The sequence below is a fragment of the Pogona vitticeps genome, chromosome 4 (genome assembly GCF_051106095.1).
Source record: "Pogona vitticeps strain Pit_001003342236 chromosome 4, PviZW2.1, whole genome shotgun sequence".
In the NCBI taxonomy this organism is placed as follows: Eukaryota; Metazoa; Chordata; class Lepidosauria; order Squamata; family Agamidae; genus Pogona; species Pogona vitticeps.
In genome coordinates, this window is record NC_135786.1 from 198,467,501 (window position 1) to 198,484,608 (window position 17,108).

The 17,108-nt window shown below is 42.3% G+C and overlaps 1 protein-coding gene and 1 long non-coding RNA gene across 5 annotated transcripts in view; one reads left to right on the forward strand and one right to left on the reverse strand.

Annotated features, from left to right (window-relative positions):
* Window positions 1–2,722, reverse strand: part of LOC110088970 (uncharacterized) — a 57,128-nt gene extending 54,406 nt beyond the window's left edge. For all 3 annotated transcript variants that reach the window (XR_012086892.2, XR_012086895.2, XR_012086883.2), the window contains exons 1-2: window positions 2,585–2,722; window positions 2,387–2,454 (exon numbers count right to left, since the gene is read on the reverse strand). This is a non-coding gene — a long non-coding RNA (uncharacterized LOC110088970). The remainder of the gene's footprint in view (window positions 1–2,386; window positions 2,455–2,584) is intronic.
* CLVS1 (clavesin 1) overlaps window positions 1–17,108 on the forward strand; it is an 85,074-nt gene that overhangs the window by 63,876 nt on the left and 4,090 nt on the right. For both annotated transcript variants that reach the window (XM_020811626.3, XM_078393781.1), the window contains exons 4-5: window positions 3,321–3,431; window positions 5,382–5,617. In XM_020811626.3, the coding sequence (XP_020667285.1) occupies window positions 3,321–3,431; window positions 5,382–5,617 (347 nt within the window). The remainder of the gene's footprint in view (window positions 1–3,320; window positions 3,432–5,381; window positions 5,618–17,108) is intronic.

Genomic DNA, 17,108 nt, shown 5'->3' on the forward strand with positions numbered 1-17,108 from the left:
CATTTCAATGAGAGAAAAAACAAAAAATCACCAAAAATTAACGACGACTCAGAACAACACCAAATTAAGTTTGCATAGGGTTCAGGAGGTGGGCTAACGATTGCAAGCATTTAAAACAGGTTTCTAACAGTTTAAGACACTTTTACAGGAGCGAAAAAGGGACATCGTTGAGTGAAATTCCCCCATAGAGAACATCGTTAAACGAAGGGGGAAATTCCTCAAAGAAAGCCATCGCTGTGTGAATTTGTCCTTGTATGAAGCAATCGTTGTGCGAGGTTCCACTGTATTATTGTCACTTTGGCACTTTGTCAAAGAATGCATATAAATTATTTTGTGAGTGATGGCCAGTATTTGTTATGTATTGAAATGAGAAAGTGAAAATTGAGAAATACGTTTGCTTCTTAAAAATTGTTTAAGAAATTTGTATTACCGTATTTGCCGGCGTACAAGATGACTTTTTGGGCCCAAAAACATGCCTCCAAGTGGGGGGTGTCGTCTTGTACACCGGGTGCACTGAATGACGCGAGGCCGCACTGGCCAGGGAGGAAGGCAGGCGGGCAGGCAGGCAGGCAGTCGGTCTGGATGGATGGAGGGAAGCAGAGCCTGCCATGCCTGAGCAGCCAGAGCCCGCTGCCCTGTGGCCCTGAGCCAGCTGCGCGCTCACCCACCCGCCACCCGCCCGTTTCCCTTTTCCTCCTCCTCCTGTTGGGGGGGGCGTCTTATACGGCCGGTCGCCTTGTGCGCCGGCAAATACGGTATTTAAAAAGCACCTTGAAGAATCATAAGAGCCTTCATCAAGTGATGGAGAAACAATTATGTAGGCACCAAGTGAGTTTCTCAAGGAACAACATCCCCCAAAGGAGAGAGAGCTTCTGATGGGAACATGGACATAGGCAATTACTGTACTTTAATTCTTATATTGTTATTATAGCTATTTTAATTGTTTGTTTATTGCCTTATTGAATAATTGCTTACTGTATGTTTTTATCATAGTAATTATGTTATGGTTGTATTTTAACTGTTTTTTACCATCGGAGTGCATTCTGGTATAGAGCGCATTATTATTATTATTATTATTATTATTATTATTATTATTATTATTATTATTATTATTATTATTATTATTATTATTAGTAGTAGTAGTAGTAGTAGTAGTAGTAGTAGTAGTAGTAGTAGTAGTAGTAGCAGCAGCAGCAGCAGCAGCAGCAGCAGCAGCAGCAGCAGCAGCAGCAGCAGCAGATTGCTTGTAGCCACCTAAACGGCATCATTAGTTGGGGGCACCAGAAAGGCTGTCCTGTGTGATGGGTTTGGAGTATAAATTGGTCGAATACTTAATAAAGCCTTTGGTTATAGACTAGAATTAGTGAATTCCAATCTGCAAAACCTGAACTAGAATACTACCCTCTTCACACCTTATGGTGCTATGAAATCCTGTTGCTTAGTGCAGCACGTCACGACTACCGTAGGCCCATTGACTTAATGGGGATTTGGTGAGGCAACTCTTCCATATATACTGCTTTTTAAAACAAGAATACTTAGGGTTATAACTCCCGCTGCTGCTGCCAAGACAGTGAGACATAACAAGGCACTAGCCGCAGCAACCACACTTTTTTGAAAGCAGAAGTCACTGCCTCAGCACTTCAATCAAATAACAGGCTAACAGTTTTCTGCATGATGTCTAATGAAGTGGACTTGTCCATGGAAGCTCACATTAAAGATCTATATAAAAGTATTTAAAGTGCCACCACGTTTTTGTCTTTTTTTACTCTTTATTCTTATTTTTTTTCATCTATAAGACTTCTGCATTAGTTAGCTACCTTACTTATCACAAAGATATTTATGCCAACCTCTCCTTTGAAAGATTCTGAACAGCAATTGTCTTCTTTGTGATTCCATTTCACTTTTATCACACTCCCCAAACTGCAATCACTGAGTATCTACTGTATAAATCTTCAGCTTGGATATTGTTCTCCATGCATTTAACAAAATGGATTGTAACCCATGAATCCTCATGTTAAATTTTGTTATTCTTAAACGTGCCATAAGATTCATGGTGTTGGTGGTTGGTCATAAAGAATCTTACAATTAAAAAACAAACCCAAACCTTGGAAGCCTATAGACCTTTATTTGTTGATGGCATGTAGCCACTTTCATCATTGGTTAAAGTGGGTACAGTTGATGGGAATTAGAGGCTGGAGGGTTGAATTTTCCTTTGCTGTATTTTAAATATACAGTATTCTCATCCTTCAGCACATTTTCTTCGAACAACTTCCTTCTTCCCTGTCTTTGTTACAGCCTGCCTGTGCAACATTATAGATGCTTCCTTGCAGACCCATTTCTCTCTTAATTCTTTTTTTAAAAAGAAAGCAAAACACAAAAAGCTCACCTAATGTCCAGTGATCTTAGGCAGCTTTTCCTCTTGAGTGTGATTGAAGGTGCGCTCAGCCCTTACTGCTGTGAAAATACAAGGAAATCAGTCTATTCTTTGACATTTGTCTGGATCTGATATGGAAATTAAATACAATTTGTGATATAAAATAGCCCCAGAAGTCACTCCAGAAGTGGGCTATACTTCTGTACCTACCCCTCTGTTTTCTTGAAATAGGATGGCACCACAGACAATTCAGGGAGCTGTGACTCTACCTGCATGCTAATTTGCAGGCTATCTGTACAAAGCCTCAAAAAGCAAGCACTTGTCTGTGCCCGTTTCCATGGTGCTGTCACGCTGTTCCTTCTCAACAGCTTCACTTATCAGCATTTTCCACCCGTCCTCTTCTGCATAATGTGCAGTTCATTCACCCGGAAAGTTCAGCCATTGTAATGATGGCTTGGGGGAGGGAGAGGGAAGGAGAAAGCTCATCAGGGTGAAGAGGTGAGTTGTGTTCATGAAGGTGTGTGGGAACAGGGCTCTGTAACACAATGGGGAATTAGAAAACATGAACCCTCCCACATCCATGCTGTGCTTTTTGGAAAGAGAAGTACGCTTACACACACACACACGCACACACACACACACACAGAGAGAGAGAGAGAGAGAGAGAGAGAGAGAGACAGAGAGAGATTAGGATATGTTTGTGCCAAAGCTGTGTAAGATGTGGCTGCTTTCAAACATATTCATTCCCAAATCATTCAATGGTATAAAAGAACAGTGTTACAACAGAAGAAGTCCATGTGTGAGAGATATAATTCTTTCTCCCCACCCCCGCCTCTCTGCATCAATTAACATGCCATCCTTTCCCTCTGGCTGACTATAGCCCTGCTGCTTCCCTATCTAACTGGTTGTCTCTGTTAATTGGCTTCCATTTCTTTCTTCTCCCCAGGACAGCTTTCCTGCTCGCTTTGGAGGAGTCCATTTTGTGAATCAGCCTTGGTACATCCATGCCCTGTACACGCTCATCAAGCCCTTCCTCAAAGACAAGACAAGGAAAAGGGTAATTGGAGAATTAAATGAGCCTGCTCTGCGTGCCAGCCTACTTTGGCATAAGTAGATTTCTACTTTCTTTGCTTCCTCTCTCATTTGTCTCTTTGAGGCTCACTATGCATAGCCCCCCAGAATGGCAGCACAGGCCAAAGCCCCTATTGGAGTTTGCCAACAGCCCACATCAAACCAATATTTTTGCAGGAGACAATTATTTTCAGAATCTCAGACAGGCACCAGAAAACCTTTCATCATGTACAAACAAAATACACTATTTTATAAGATAAACACATATGGATGAAAAAGACTTGGAACATTTACAGGGATAATACCTAGAAGGCCTCAGGGAAATCCCACACACATTTTTTCACATGCTTCTTTCCTTCCCACTCACAGAAATTGCAGTCTTAACACTTCCATTTCTCTTCTGCAGGAGACTTCCAGCAGAGATGGTGGTTTGGAATCACTGTTATTCACCCAAATATGTCAGACAAGCAGGACTCCATTGTGCTAAGAACCTGGGAAAATTGATTCCTACAATTATACTAGGAATGTATAATGCTATATATTATATTACTATTATACCCAATTCAGTTTGGAAGACAGTTAGGGATTTTGGAATGGATCCAGAATCAGGGTGCAACTACACTGGAAAGACAGATTGGAGCGATTTGGTTTTGCCTCAACATGATTTGAAGCCTGTATTAATTTGAAATCATAGTCACTGATCACACAGAGGCTGCGGATTGATTTGGGAGTTCACTGTTCATATTGGATGTGATGTGATTCACATTCCAGCCTACAGTCCCCCCTACTTCCTTCCTCTGTTCCTGCCTCTGTCAGTTCTTTTGTAGGGCATAAATGGAGGCAATAATAATAATGAGGACACAGCAATAAGGTGATCGCATATACGTCAGATTTTTGTTTTTTTTTGTTTTTAAATAGAGAGTGATTAAGGGAGAGGAAAGAATGTGAAGGCCCTGGTCCTGAACATCATGCCCCAACTATTTATGTTACTGAAGCACGGCCTACAGATGCACCCTCATCTTTACAAGAACACATCAAAACTACATAGGGAAAAGTGTATTTGGATCATTCCAGACTGAAAATATAGAAAACCCCCAGCAACAGAGACAAAAAAATAATTTTGGGAGCAAAAAGTGTCATGTGGTCTTAAAAAAATACTTCAAATTCACCCATTTTATAAGCAGAGCAAATGGTGTATTTGACCATATAGCCACAGCTTGCTATATTCTGAGTATTCTAAACCAGTGGAGTTTAATTTCCAAAAAGTATATAAGGGCATCCTTCACATGGAACATTTTGTTTACAGCTTAGTTTTATATTTTTTAAAAATGGAAGACCAAAGTTTTTTTTTTTATTTTTCCCCTCCCATCATGCCTATGGATTGCTCCAGGGGAAATCTAAAACCATTTCATCACTGGCTAACAGCCTCAATTCCATATCTGCAGGTGGTTCGTTTTCCCATCCTAGGACACTATACAAACCTTGTAACTTTAAGATCCAGTTATGGATTTTAAAAAAATCTCTGGTCCCTTGGTCTGTGTTTCTGTTTTAGATTAAAAAACACATCTTGCCTTAGAAAATGAGATCTGAAGACCTTGAAAGCTTGTACACATTGTTGAGACCTTTCAGTTGACCTAATAAAGATATTACAGTATATTGATAGATATTTTGGAATAGTAACCAAAAGGTATAGGAATAATTGTCATGCTGGAGAAATTGCTTTCCCTGCCATTTAATTAAGTAGCAGCTCCTGCTTCTGGCAGGAAGGTGCCTCATCCAAAAAGTCTGTGGGGAAGACAACCCCTCTGCTCAGACCATGGGCTGGCTGTGTGTAATGCTGTACATCTTTAGGAGATAATCTTCAATATTTGTAATGCTGCTAAAAATGTGAACAAATAAATTTACATTGCCCTTCATTGTCTTTTTTTAAATTAAGATCTTTCTTCATGGAAACAATCTGAATAGCCTTCACCAACTTATCCATCCTGACTGCCTGCCTTCAGAGTTTGGAGGGACACTTCCTCCTTATGACATGGGCACTTGGGCTCGGACATTACTTGGTCCAGACTACAGTGATGAAAATGACTACACTCACACTTCGTACAATACCATGCATGTGACGCATTCGTCTTCCAACCTGGAAAGAGAATGTTCACCAAAACTCATGAAAAGGTAAGAATATTGGGCCAGTTATTTAAAACATGTATTTTCTTTGCTTGAAATAGCAATCGCAACTAACGATTAAGTAGAAAGTAAAGGTGTGTGTTGTCTTGTGGAGCGATTACTGTGTAGAAGTGAAAGAACAGCTTTGTACTAAAAGCAGTTATTTGCTGGTTGATGAGCAAAGCGAGGAGAAAGCAAAGAGGCCTCAGTAACATATAAATAGACAGGGGAAAGTGGAATGCATTTCCATGAGGCATCATAAAGACTTATTGCTACTCCAAGTGTCAACTAAGGACTGCTGATTAGAGATGGGGGTATTCGTATACAAATATGAATATCCCCGCACAGGTGAAAATAACGATGATTACTGTCCACTCACAATTTCCCCACTTCCAACAGCTCTGCAGAGCCTTCCTATCGCGCTATTCTCCGCAATGGATTAGCCACTCTGCTACCTAGTAGAGAGGCTTGTCATCCCACCTCCTGCCAGGAATAGGTAATCGATTGTGGACAATGGCACAATAGGAAGGCTCTGTGAAGCTGGCAACAGCAGGACAGTCCGGCCCCATGGGGCTGAACCCTTGTTATTTCCACCTGTACGGGGATATTCGTATTCATATACGAATATGAATGCCCCCATCTCTACTGCTGATTTGGGTGCATGCTGGTCACACTTGTTACACTTAGGGAATAATTATTCTGTCTAATAGAGGAAACCAAATAAATTCTAAAAGCATCACTGTTCTCTAGATTAAGGGTTAAATTATTGAATATTATATGTTATACCACTAGGCAAGGCTGGTATCTGTGCCAGGGCTCTATAAACAGCTGCCAGGGCTCAAGCACCTTGGCAGAGATCAATATGCTGCTTCATTGGCCCTCTTGCCAGCACATTTCCTGACTACAGATTCAGCTAGTGGTGCCAAGGGAAACCTTGGGAATCAACAAGCTTATCCAACCACAGTCCCCACATAAGTGTGTGGTTGTGGAGTGGGTGGGCTACCCAGTTCTATCTTTCCTTCCCATCTGAATCCAAGGAAGCTTGTTTCGTTCTAAATTAGCAAATGTATTCGTGAAGGCTTTCACGGCCAGGATCTAATGGTTGTTGTGGGTTTTTCAGGCTGTTTGGCCGTGTTCTGAAGGTTGTTCTTCCTAACGTTTCTCCTGTCTCTGTGGCCGGCATCTTCAGAGGACAGCACTCTGAGTTCTTAAAAATGCTCATCAAGGTTAAAAACCCAAGACTCCCACCCTCCCCCAATGCCCTCTCTTTTCTCTTTCTGCTTCCCCCAATTATTTATTTTAGTCTCATCTCTTTCTCTCCAACCTAGTACTAATCAAGGTTATAACCAGCTTAATAGAACTGTCAAATGTCTATGATCAGGTTCTACTTAGATTTAATTATCATTGGACCCAGCTGGGGCTTTGGCCAAACAGGTATTGAAATCTAACCAACTCAGTTCTTTAGGTTAAGAAATCTGTAGCATCTTTTTGTTTCTAGCTGTTGGCTATCTCAGAAGTATCTGGCTGTGGAGCCAGAGACTGGAAGTTCAAATCCTCACTGTGCTTCCTTGACAGGGGCTGGACTCAATGAACCATAGGGTCTCTTCTAGCCCTGCAGTTCTAGGATTGTTATTATTTACACTTACTGTTTCAAAACACACAATTTTGCACGAATGCTAGAGATAGCCTGACTTAAAGAACAGGACTAATTTTACCTCCACATTGATTTCCCTAGATAATTCGCTTCAAGTAGTGCTTGATCATAGCCATCATAGCTGTTTGCTGGAGTTTTCTTTTAAGCTGTCACAAATTGGATGATACCTGAGTGGAGAGAGGGAGAGAGAGACTAGTGTGACAATAAACATTGTGGCAATATAGAAGAGGCAGGGATGAGTGTGGCGCTCATGGATTTTTTGAATCCACGTTAAGCCAGTTTCAGTTTCAAACTAGAGTATTCTTTTATTTATTTCTTTATTAGATTTATATACTGCCCATCTAGAACGGGTCTACTCTGGGTGGTTTACATATAATATACAAAATAAACTAAGATAAAATCCAGGTTAATCCAAGATGGGAAAGGAAAAAGAGGAAGAGGAAAAGGAAGAAGAAGAGAAAAGAAAAAGAAGAAAAGGGGAGGTAGGCTAGGTAATGGCTGTAGGGAAGGCCTGCCTGTATAGCCATGTCTTCAAGTTAGTCTTGGTATTCAGCGAGGGAGCCTGGCGGATCTCAGCATGTAAGTTGTTCCAGAGCTGAGGGGCCACTGCTGAGAAGGCCCGGTTTCTGTTTTTTTCCCACCAGGCCTTTCTTGGCGTTAGGCCCCTCAGATGCTCAGCCTGACTGGAATGGGTGATATGGGTAGAACTGGGCTGAAGAAGGCACTCTGCCAGGTATCGAGGTCCTAAACTGTTAAGGGCTTTATATGTAATTGTTAACACATTGAAATCAATGTGGAAGTGAATAGGTAGCCAGTGTAAGTCATCCAGAGTGGGGAAAATATGGTGAAATCTTTTCACCCCTGAATAGGCTGGCTGCCGTGTTCTGGACCATCTGAAGCTTCCGCATCAGTCTCAAAGGAAGCCCCATGTAGAGACCATTACAGTAGTCTATTCTTGAGACTACGAGCGCATGGACCAGTGTAGTGAGCACCCCTGTGTCTAGATAGGGATGCAACTGGGTGATCTGCCAAAGATGTAAGTGGGCAGACCAAAATATGGATGCTAGCTGGGTCTCCATGGTAAGCGCTGGGTCAAGATGGACCCCCAGACTGTGAACTGAATTCTTTGTGGTGGGAGCCACCCCCCAAAAGAGAGGAAGTTCCCCAAACTACTGACATCGGGGGGGGGGACACTCACAGGACCTCCATCTTGTCTGGGTTCAACCTTAGTCCATTCAACTGCATCCATTTGCAGAACGGCCTCCAGGCATCACCCAAGAGATGGAACGGCATCCACTGCAGATGGAAAAAAGGGGATGTAGAGCTGGGTGTCATCAGCTTATTGGAGACACGAAGCTCCACATCCCCGGATGACACCCCCCCCAACAGCCTCATATAGATGTTAAACAACATTGGGGAGAAGATCGAACCCTGTGGTGCCTCACAACTGAGGGACCATGGGGGCAATACATTCTCACTCTCTGAGGATGGCCCTCCAAGAAGGACCGGAGCCAAGCAAGAGCAAGGCCAATCCCCAACTCGGAGAGCCTCCCCAGGAGGATACCGTGGTTGATGGTATCAAAGGTGGCTGAGATATCAAGGAGGATGAGCAAGGACATTTTAGCCCTGTAGGCCTCCCTAAGTAGGTCATCCAGCAGAGTGACTGATGCCATTTCCATGCCGTGGTGCAGCCTGAAGCCCAACTGAAATGGATCCAGGTCATCGGTTTCATCCAAGAGAGCCTGAAGCTGGTCAGCTATCACCCTCTCAACTACCTTGCTGAGAAAAGAAACATTGGCGACGGGCCTATAATCGCCAATGTTGTCCACCGCCAAGCTTGGTTTCTTTCTAATGGGTCTAATGAGCATTTCCTCAAGAAGAGACCCATTTATTATAGCCTTAACATAGGCTTAACATAGTGCTTAAGTGTATTGTTGTTTATATATTGTTATTTATTATAACTGTTGTTTAGTACTTTATGTGAGAAAATAGACACAGCTGTATATTTTCTCACACTGTGTACTCTGCCATGCTTCTGGTGATGAGTGGAAGTGCAAATGTGGTAAATCTCAAATTATCAAAGGTGATATCTGGAAAGGAAGGGCACTTCAGCACTATGTTAAGCCTATGAGGATGCAAATCCCCCAGAAAGGCACAAAACACGCTTTGACAGTTATAAACACACTGCATTTTGAGTCTGTTTCAAGGATAGTTTTCCTTCTCAAAAACTGCATGCTTGTTACTATGACGACTTTATTTTTGCTCTGCTCAGGCTGCCTACGCTGAGAAAGCAAGGGAAACTGTGTCCATCCAAAAGATGAGAACTGCAATATGAAAGTTGTGATGTAAATACATTGAGCCTGAATCTATTTCACACAATGAAATCAAAGAAAATATGTTGGCAACTTTGAAAAAAAAAATATCTATATCATGGGGTCTGAATCCAAAGGGGTCACAAAGTGCTTTTTAGGGGATAGAGTTGCCACCATTATTTTGAGTTGCAATTATTTTTATATTTATTATAAAATGCTGTTCTATTTTATTCCTCGTAACCCACCAACAGTTACCGTATTTCTGTACCTCTTTGAGCAGATTTCCTTTTATGCATATGCATCACTTCTATTCCTTCCAAAAGAGCCATTCACACTTGTTCCTCTCTGCTCCTCCACACCCAGCTTTTGAGAACTGACATCAGCCCTTTGGAACAGAGCATTAGCCTGGTTCAGAGAGGCCTGAATGAGGCGAGTGCACAGTACATGCTGGAAGTGCTGATGGCCAAGATAGTGGCAGGATTGAAAAGTTCTTGCTGCCATGGCAGCGACACCTTTCGCTCCACCAGAATCTCCCACTCTTCTGGTTGTAGTGATGGTGGTGCAATGAAGGGAGAGAGGATCTGGGCAGAGGCATGCCTCCAGATCCCACCTGAGTCATGGAGGAGGCAGGCAAGAGGGGCAAAAAGATGAGGGAGGAGAACCATGGTGAGGCACGAGGGAGCTGTTTATTTTGGCTTGAGGGAGAGGAGCCCTTCACTGAGGTGGCTTTTTTTTGGGGGGGGGGAAGAAGACCCAAAGGGAAGATTGTTTCTGCACCCAAAAAAGTATATTAAACTCAAAGTGTATTGACCTTTTTTTCCTTCTCAAATTTTATCAGGTAGAGGCAGATTTACACACATCATAATTATCTATTATTGCATTAGCATTAATAGGTTAGAATTATAGTCTGAAAAAAATCTTTTTAATGTGTTTTATTTACCCCATTAAATGACTTTTTGTGCAGATGTGGGGGGGTCACAAGTAACTTGGCTGTTATAAGAGGGGATGATGACTTGAAAAATGTTTCAGAAACATTGATCTAAACAAAGTGTTTGTTGCCCTATACATATCTGACTGTGCAGTGTTGGTACAGTGGACCCTTGACTTACAGACGGCTTGACTTACAGACTTTTTGAGTTACAGACGTCTCTGGCCGCAAAATTTAGGTTTGACTTGCAGACTGAGATTTGACTTACAGACCAGAAAAAACCAAAATGGAACAAAAACGGCCTGTTACGGGATTAATTGGTTTTCAATGCACTGTAGGTCAATGGAGACTTGACTTACAGACTTTTTGACTTGAGAACCGCCTTCCAATACGGATTAAGTTCTCAAGTCAAGACCCCACTGTATTTTACTCATTGTCCAGATGAAACAAGCCTCAAATCAATACCAATAGAGACAAGGAATGATAAAAAAAAAACCTTGGCTTCTATGTGTGTGTTTTTTTAAAAATAACATCCAGGAAAGTGGGGTGGGGTGGGGTGGGGGTAAAATTCAGGTGGCAAGAGCTTCTTAGGTCAAAAGTTTTCAGTTTTAGTCCTGAAACAAACCCTCAAACAAACAACAAAATCCAGGAGAGAAGATTATTTTAAGAGTTTAAAGGGTTTCCTCAGCATTTTCCAAAGAGTTGGTGTGAAAGACAGTTGATTCCCAAAAGAATGTGAACCTCTGCTGAAAAGGGCTCAGGATGGAAGCTTTCAGTGTTAGAACCAATCTACTGAAAACACAGACAAGTGCACTTTTGTACATATACACACACCCCTCTTAATATTCGGCACAGAGAAGGATTTCTCCAAGGTTTTTGAAATGTTGTGGTTGTTGTGGGTTTTTCGGGCTCTTTGGCCGTGTTCTGAAGGTTGTTCTTCCTAACGTTTCTCCAGTCTCTGTGGCCGGCATCTTCAGAGGACAGCACAGAACATGGTGAAACATTAGGAAGAACAACCATTAGAACACGGCCAAAGAGCCCCAAAAACCCACAACAACCATTAGATCCCAGCCGTGAAAGCCTTCGCGAACACATTTTTGAAATGTTTTTGATTAAATTCTAAGAAAAGAAGGGAAGAGATGAGAAATGGGGTTTTAGGTTTGCTTCCACAAGGAAGCAAGGTGCCTTTGAAATTTAGATGCTGTTTTCGAGGTCCCTGGGCAGTCTTATCACCCTATTAATCCTTAGGTTCTCCAGATGTTGATGAACTCAGGCCAGTAGCAGGCCAGTAGTAGGAGGGCCTGCTTTTAGCCCTCATGTGAGCACGCTGTTGATGAATACCTGACTGAGCTCATGGCAAGATTTCAATTGAGTTATCTTCTGTATGTCCTCTGAAGATGCCAGCCACAGAGACTGGCAAAAAGTTAGGAAGAACAACCTTCAGAAGACGGCCAAAGAGCCCGAAAAACCCACAACAACCATGCCTTCTGTATGCTGGGCTTCAGTGAAGAAGTGCCTGCAGTAGGTCTTGTTTCAAAGCATACATCAAAGAAATGCAGTATAACCTTCCAATAATTTCACAGGATGTTTTGACTAAAAAGTCTCATTTTCCATCCCTTTCCTTTCCTTTCCTTTCCTTTCCTTAATTTATAATAGATTATCCATTGGTGAGTGATTTCCATACTTAGTCCCCTAAAGAAAAAGAAAAAAGGTGAATACTATCTTTCCTTCCTGGCAGCCTTTTTAAAAGTCTGTTATTCAACTGAGGTCTCTACTTGTATCTTTTATCCAATGGGAGTGTACAGCGGCAGTTATGAAGGAAATCAGTGCCTCGCTTTTTCAAAATTGACACAAGCTTTTGGTGACATTATTCTGATCCTGGAATGCATTTGGGGTGTGTGTGGATCTTTGAGCAGTCCACAAACACTGGAGCAGCACAGACACATTTGAGAAGCACAGAAAACACCCAAAAGAAGATAGATTCAAGAGGACCCATGGAGTGCCTCTGTGAAATTGTAGGGCGAAGCTTGGTCCATTTCTGATGTTCACAAAACTATTCGATGTATGAAATCCTTCCCATGCTATCAACAAGAAAATCAATAGATATATATTAGAAGGATACATTTTCTGTCCTTATTATTTTCTGAGGCAGGAACAAATCATTGGATGATAATAGCCTGGAGGAGTTGGTATAACGGGCAAAGAATTAGAGGAAAATGAGCAGATGGGAGGTGAGAGGCAAGTGAATAGAACTTCTGCAGTGTGAACTGATTGATTGGTTACAGTGCACCAGTTTGAAAGACACAAAGCTGGACTAGAGGGGAAGCCCCAACAGGACTGTCAGGCATCCTCCCCCCCCCCGCCTCTTCCCATGGGCTTTAGCAAATAAGGTTGTTAATAATACAAAAGAAAAACAATAGTGGAAAAGTAAAAGACTGGGAACAAGAGCATGCTGATTGCACACATTGTGTTGTTGTTGAATTCAGTGGAGCTGAGTCTTAAAGCAGGGTTAATTTCATCTTGCTGAAAGGAAATTCGTTCAGCGACTGCAGGTAATAACTTGCTCGTGTTTCATGGTTGTACTTGTTCAACATGTTAAACTAGGGTCTCATACATGACATTCTCTCCATAAGGCAGGACTCTTAAGTGATCTGGGGACCTTCAGTTGTCACCTGACTTCAGTTCACAGCATCCGTTGTGGTGGAGGGCTTTGAATGTTGGGTTAAGACTTGGAGAAACCAGGTTCTATCTTGTGGAGAGAGATGAAACTCACTGTCTAATCTTGGGCCAATCCCTTGCTTGCAACTTAATCTCCCTTGCACTTGTTGTTGTTGTTGTGAAGAGGAAGTGGGCAGAAAACTAAGTGTGTTGCTTATATACCACCCTAAAGCGCATAAAGCACTCTCCAGGCAGTTTACAGTTCATACAGTTTAATTATGAGTACCCAAGCAAGCTGGGTACTCAGTTTATCAACCTCTAAAAAATGGAAGACTGAGTGAACCTCAAGGCAGCTATCTGAGCTGAGGATCAAACTCAGATCATGAGAAGAGTCTTCACTGCAGTATTGCAGTTTAGCCACTGTGCCATGAAGCTGTTTGAGAAAGTGAGCCACATATACTGTACTATCTTGTGTTCACTGGAGGAAACATAAGATAGCAAACTAATAAATATATAATAAGTCAGTCAGTCCTACTTATCTTGTGCAGTTATAAGTGCTGACAAGAGTAGTAGCTCATCAGCATCTGGAGATCTGCAGGTTCACTATCACTATATAGACTATAAGTGCAGAAAAATATTTCATGTGAAGAGGCTAAATAATTCAGAACATGGAAGTGTTAGCTTCTTGAATGATGGTTCACAGAATCCCTTAGAGTTAGGGAAGCTTTTTTCCTGTCACAACTGCATGTCCTAGAAGTAAGGTGCAACATATTGGGAGCTACATGCTGATAAAGGCTGGGGCACCCCTTCTTTTTCTATACCCCTCCCCCAAGTCCTCTGTGGCAAAGGCAAATTGCTCTTGCTGCAGAGCAAGATAGGCTGCAAAATTAAGACATTGGCTGCATATGGCCTTTGGGGCATATTTTCCACTTTTAATTATCAAAAGAGAGTAGCAGAGCTTGTGCAAAGGAGTTAGCTTCCTCATCAACAGCACATAGCAGTCAGCTGTTGATAGTGTGACAGAACACAGAATAAGCCCTTATGTTTCCTTTTTGATAAAAGCTACTTCTCCAAGAGCAGCCACCATTATTTGTTTAACATATATGCATTCTGTTGCCCTCAGCTGTAGTTCTTTCCTTTGCAAAATTTGAACTTTTTCAGAGAGTTTCCGCATTGACTTCAAAGTATTAACGATGACGTACAAAGCCCTAAACGGTTTGGGACCTTGATACCTGGCAGAGCGTCTTCTTCCACCTAGTTCTACCCGAATCACTCAACAAAGCCAGGAGGGATGGCTGGGCAGCCTAACACCGAGAGAGGCCCGGAAAGAAAGAAACTGGGCCTTCTCGGCAGTGGCCCCTCAGCTTTGGAACAGCCTCCCGACAGAAATTCGTCTGGCACCTTCACTGGATGTTTTTAAAAACCACTTGAAAACATGGTATTTTAGGCAGGCTTTCCCTCCAGTCAATTAAACTGTTTTTACTTTTTCTTTAATCTTTCCATCTTGGCAAGGCTTTTATATAATTGTTAAAATTTTGATATTTTAATGCTTTTAATGCCTTAAGATTTTGTTTGTAATATTTTTATGTATGTAAGCAGCCCCGAGTAAACCTGGTCTAGAGGGGCAGGGTATAAATCTAATTAAAGTAAAGTAAAAAGTAAAGTAAAGAGTGACAAGACAGAATGTGTGTTGTTTAGCTCTGGCCAGTAAGACAAGGTTTTACATCTTTCACTAGACCCCATAGTTAAATGCCTGGACACAGCTAGGGTTACCAAATGGCAAGCAGGAACTGGTTGTGTGCTAGAGAATGCAGAATCTTATTCCCCTGGAAATGATATGATACTCTTGAAATTGCCACCCATAAATGTGACAGTTCTCTTCCTGACACTTTCTTTAGTGATGCCGAATGGAACTGGGGGAAGAATCTCTGCCTTTCCCTCTCTCAGGGCTTTTATATGATGCAGGTTGCTGGTGAATTTTTCCAGCAACAGTAGCCAGGGAGTGTGTGTTCCCAAAGGGTTGCTGTAGGGCAATGTGACACTAGAGATGAGACTTTCTGGTTAACTTGAATGAACACCCATCCACCCAACCACACAAGGAAGAGACCCTTTTCTTTGGTTTCAGGATCTTTCATTGCTGTCCCAATTGAGAGCATCTGAAATCCATAAGATTCAGGATTCCAAAAGAGTGGGTGCCAAAACTTATGAGGTTTTATTGGTTTTCCTCTATTGGGCTACCTCCACTTGACACAGATATGTAAAGTCTTTCCCTTCCTGTCACGTCTTTCCTGCCACGAGTCCCATTATTTACCCTCTGCCTCTCACTGGCTCTGCACTGCAAATGCCAATCTCTTCCCCTCTTCATTTCCTCCCTGTTGCAAGCCCTGTTCTCTCCCCCCCAAAAAAACAACAACCCAAAAGATTCAGATGGTAAGAACCTTGAAACAAAAAAGGGGAGCCCCCAAAATTCCCTGAACTGAAAGTGAAATGAGAGCAAAAAAATCCCTCCTGCACTTCCCTGTGTGACACCCCACCATGATGAAGGTGCCTCCCATTTGGTTTGTGATAGACAAAACTCTAAACAAGCAAGTGAACCATTATTCTCTTCTTCATTCCTGCTGTGTTTCTAGATGAGCTGAGATTGTAAAATGATTCTTCTGTAACCTGGCTTTCGAAAATAAACAATCGTGCTGTCAGTTCATTGCATATGGTGCAGCAGAGATATAGAGAGAGTGACCATTCCCCCCCCCCCCCGGCAAAATCCAGCCATGGGCTACCTACAAATCTCAGCCCCGCACTCCACCAACATTCAGAGGTAGATGTGACCTGAAGTCCACTTCTGGTCTCAAAAACATTTTTTTTTTGTTTAAAACAATGTGTGTCGTGGCCTTACACAGGAAACCACACTCCCTGGACTTCTTCAAGAGTCCAGTTTCCTCGTGGTAGTGGGCAGTGTTGCTACAAAACAACAGGGCGGCATGTTGCCCAGCTTTATAGTATAGGCATTGAAAGATGGAATCTTCTGCAAAGTGAAGATCCTTTCCATTTCTTTCACAGGAAAGAATACATACCTTGGTAAGAAAGCCACTATGATTGCAACCAGCTAGAACTCACTTGCTAACCCTAATTTGCTTTTTAGATTAGTAGTTTCAAGAAGAGGGAACATTATTCCCATCAGTGTTCTAGTTAACTGTTCTATTTTTACACTGAATTGCAGTTAAACTAAAAGCTAGTGACTCTTATAAAGAACATAATTTGTACTGTACTTTTAAAATTGAGTTAATACTTAGATGACATTCAACATGAATGAATCACTGCCTAATATTAACTGCAATAAATGTGGCAAATCTTATGCTGAATTTGGCACATAGTGCTCAGTTATTGCTTCAGAGATTACCTGAAACCTAAAGTGGTACATTTAAAATATTACAATGTGCAACTTTAACAATCACCCAACATTTTTGTTTCCTCTAATGACTCAGGCAGCAGGGAGGTGGTAGAATTGTGGGCATGCACAAGTGGCTTTTCCTTTTGAAAACTTTAATTGCCAAATCTTTCCATCTTTTTGGAGCAGAGAGAAATTTAGAAAGCAGGTTAAAGATTCTAGGAGAGAGAGAGAGAGAGAGCAAGCGAACCCTCTAATGCAGGGGTCCCCACGCCCCGGTCTGCAGCCTGGGGCAGGCTGCGAAAGGAGATGGGGAGGGGAGCGTGCACGAGAAGGCTGTTCTCTCGGCATCACCCCCTCCCACGGCACATCTGGGCAGGGAGCGAAGGAGCGCCAGGTGGGAGGAAGGAGAAGCATGTGGCCAGGTTGTGAGCGGGGCCCCTCCTTCATCTCAGCCACAGAGAGGACGAAATGATAGCAGCAGCAGCCTCGCCAGGTGACTCGCGAAGAGCTGGGGGGGGAGAGAAGAGAGAGCTAAAAGCAGAAGCCCCAGTGGCGCTAAA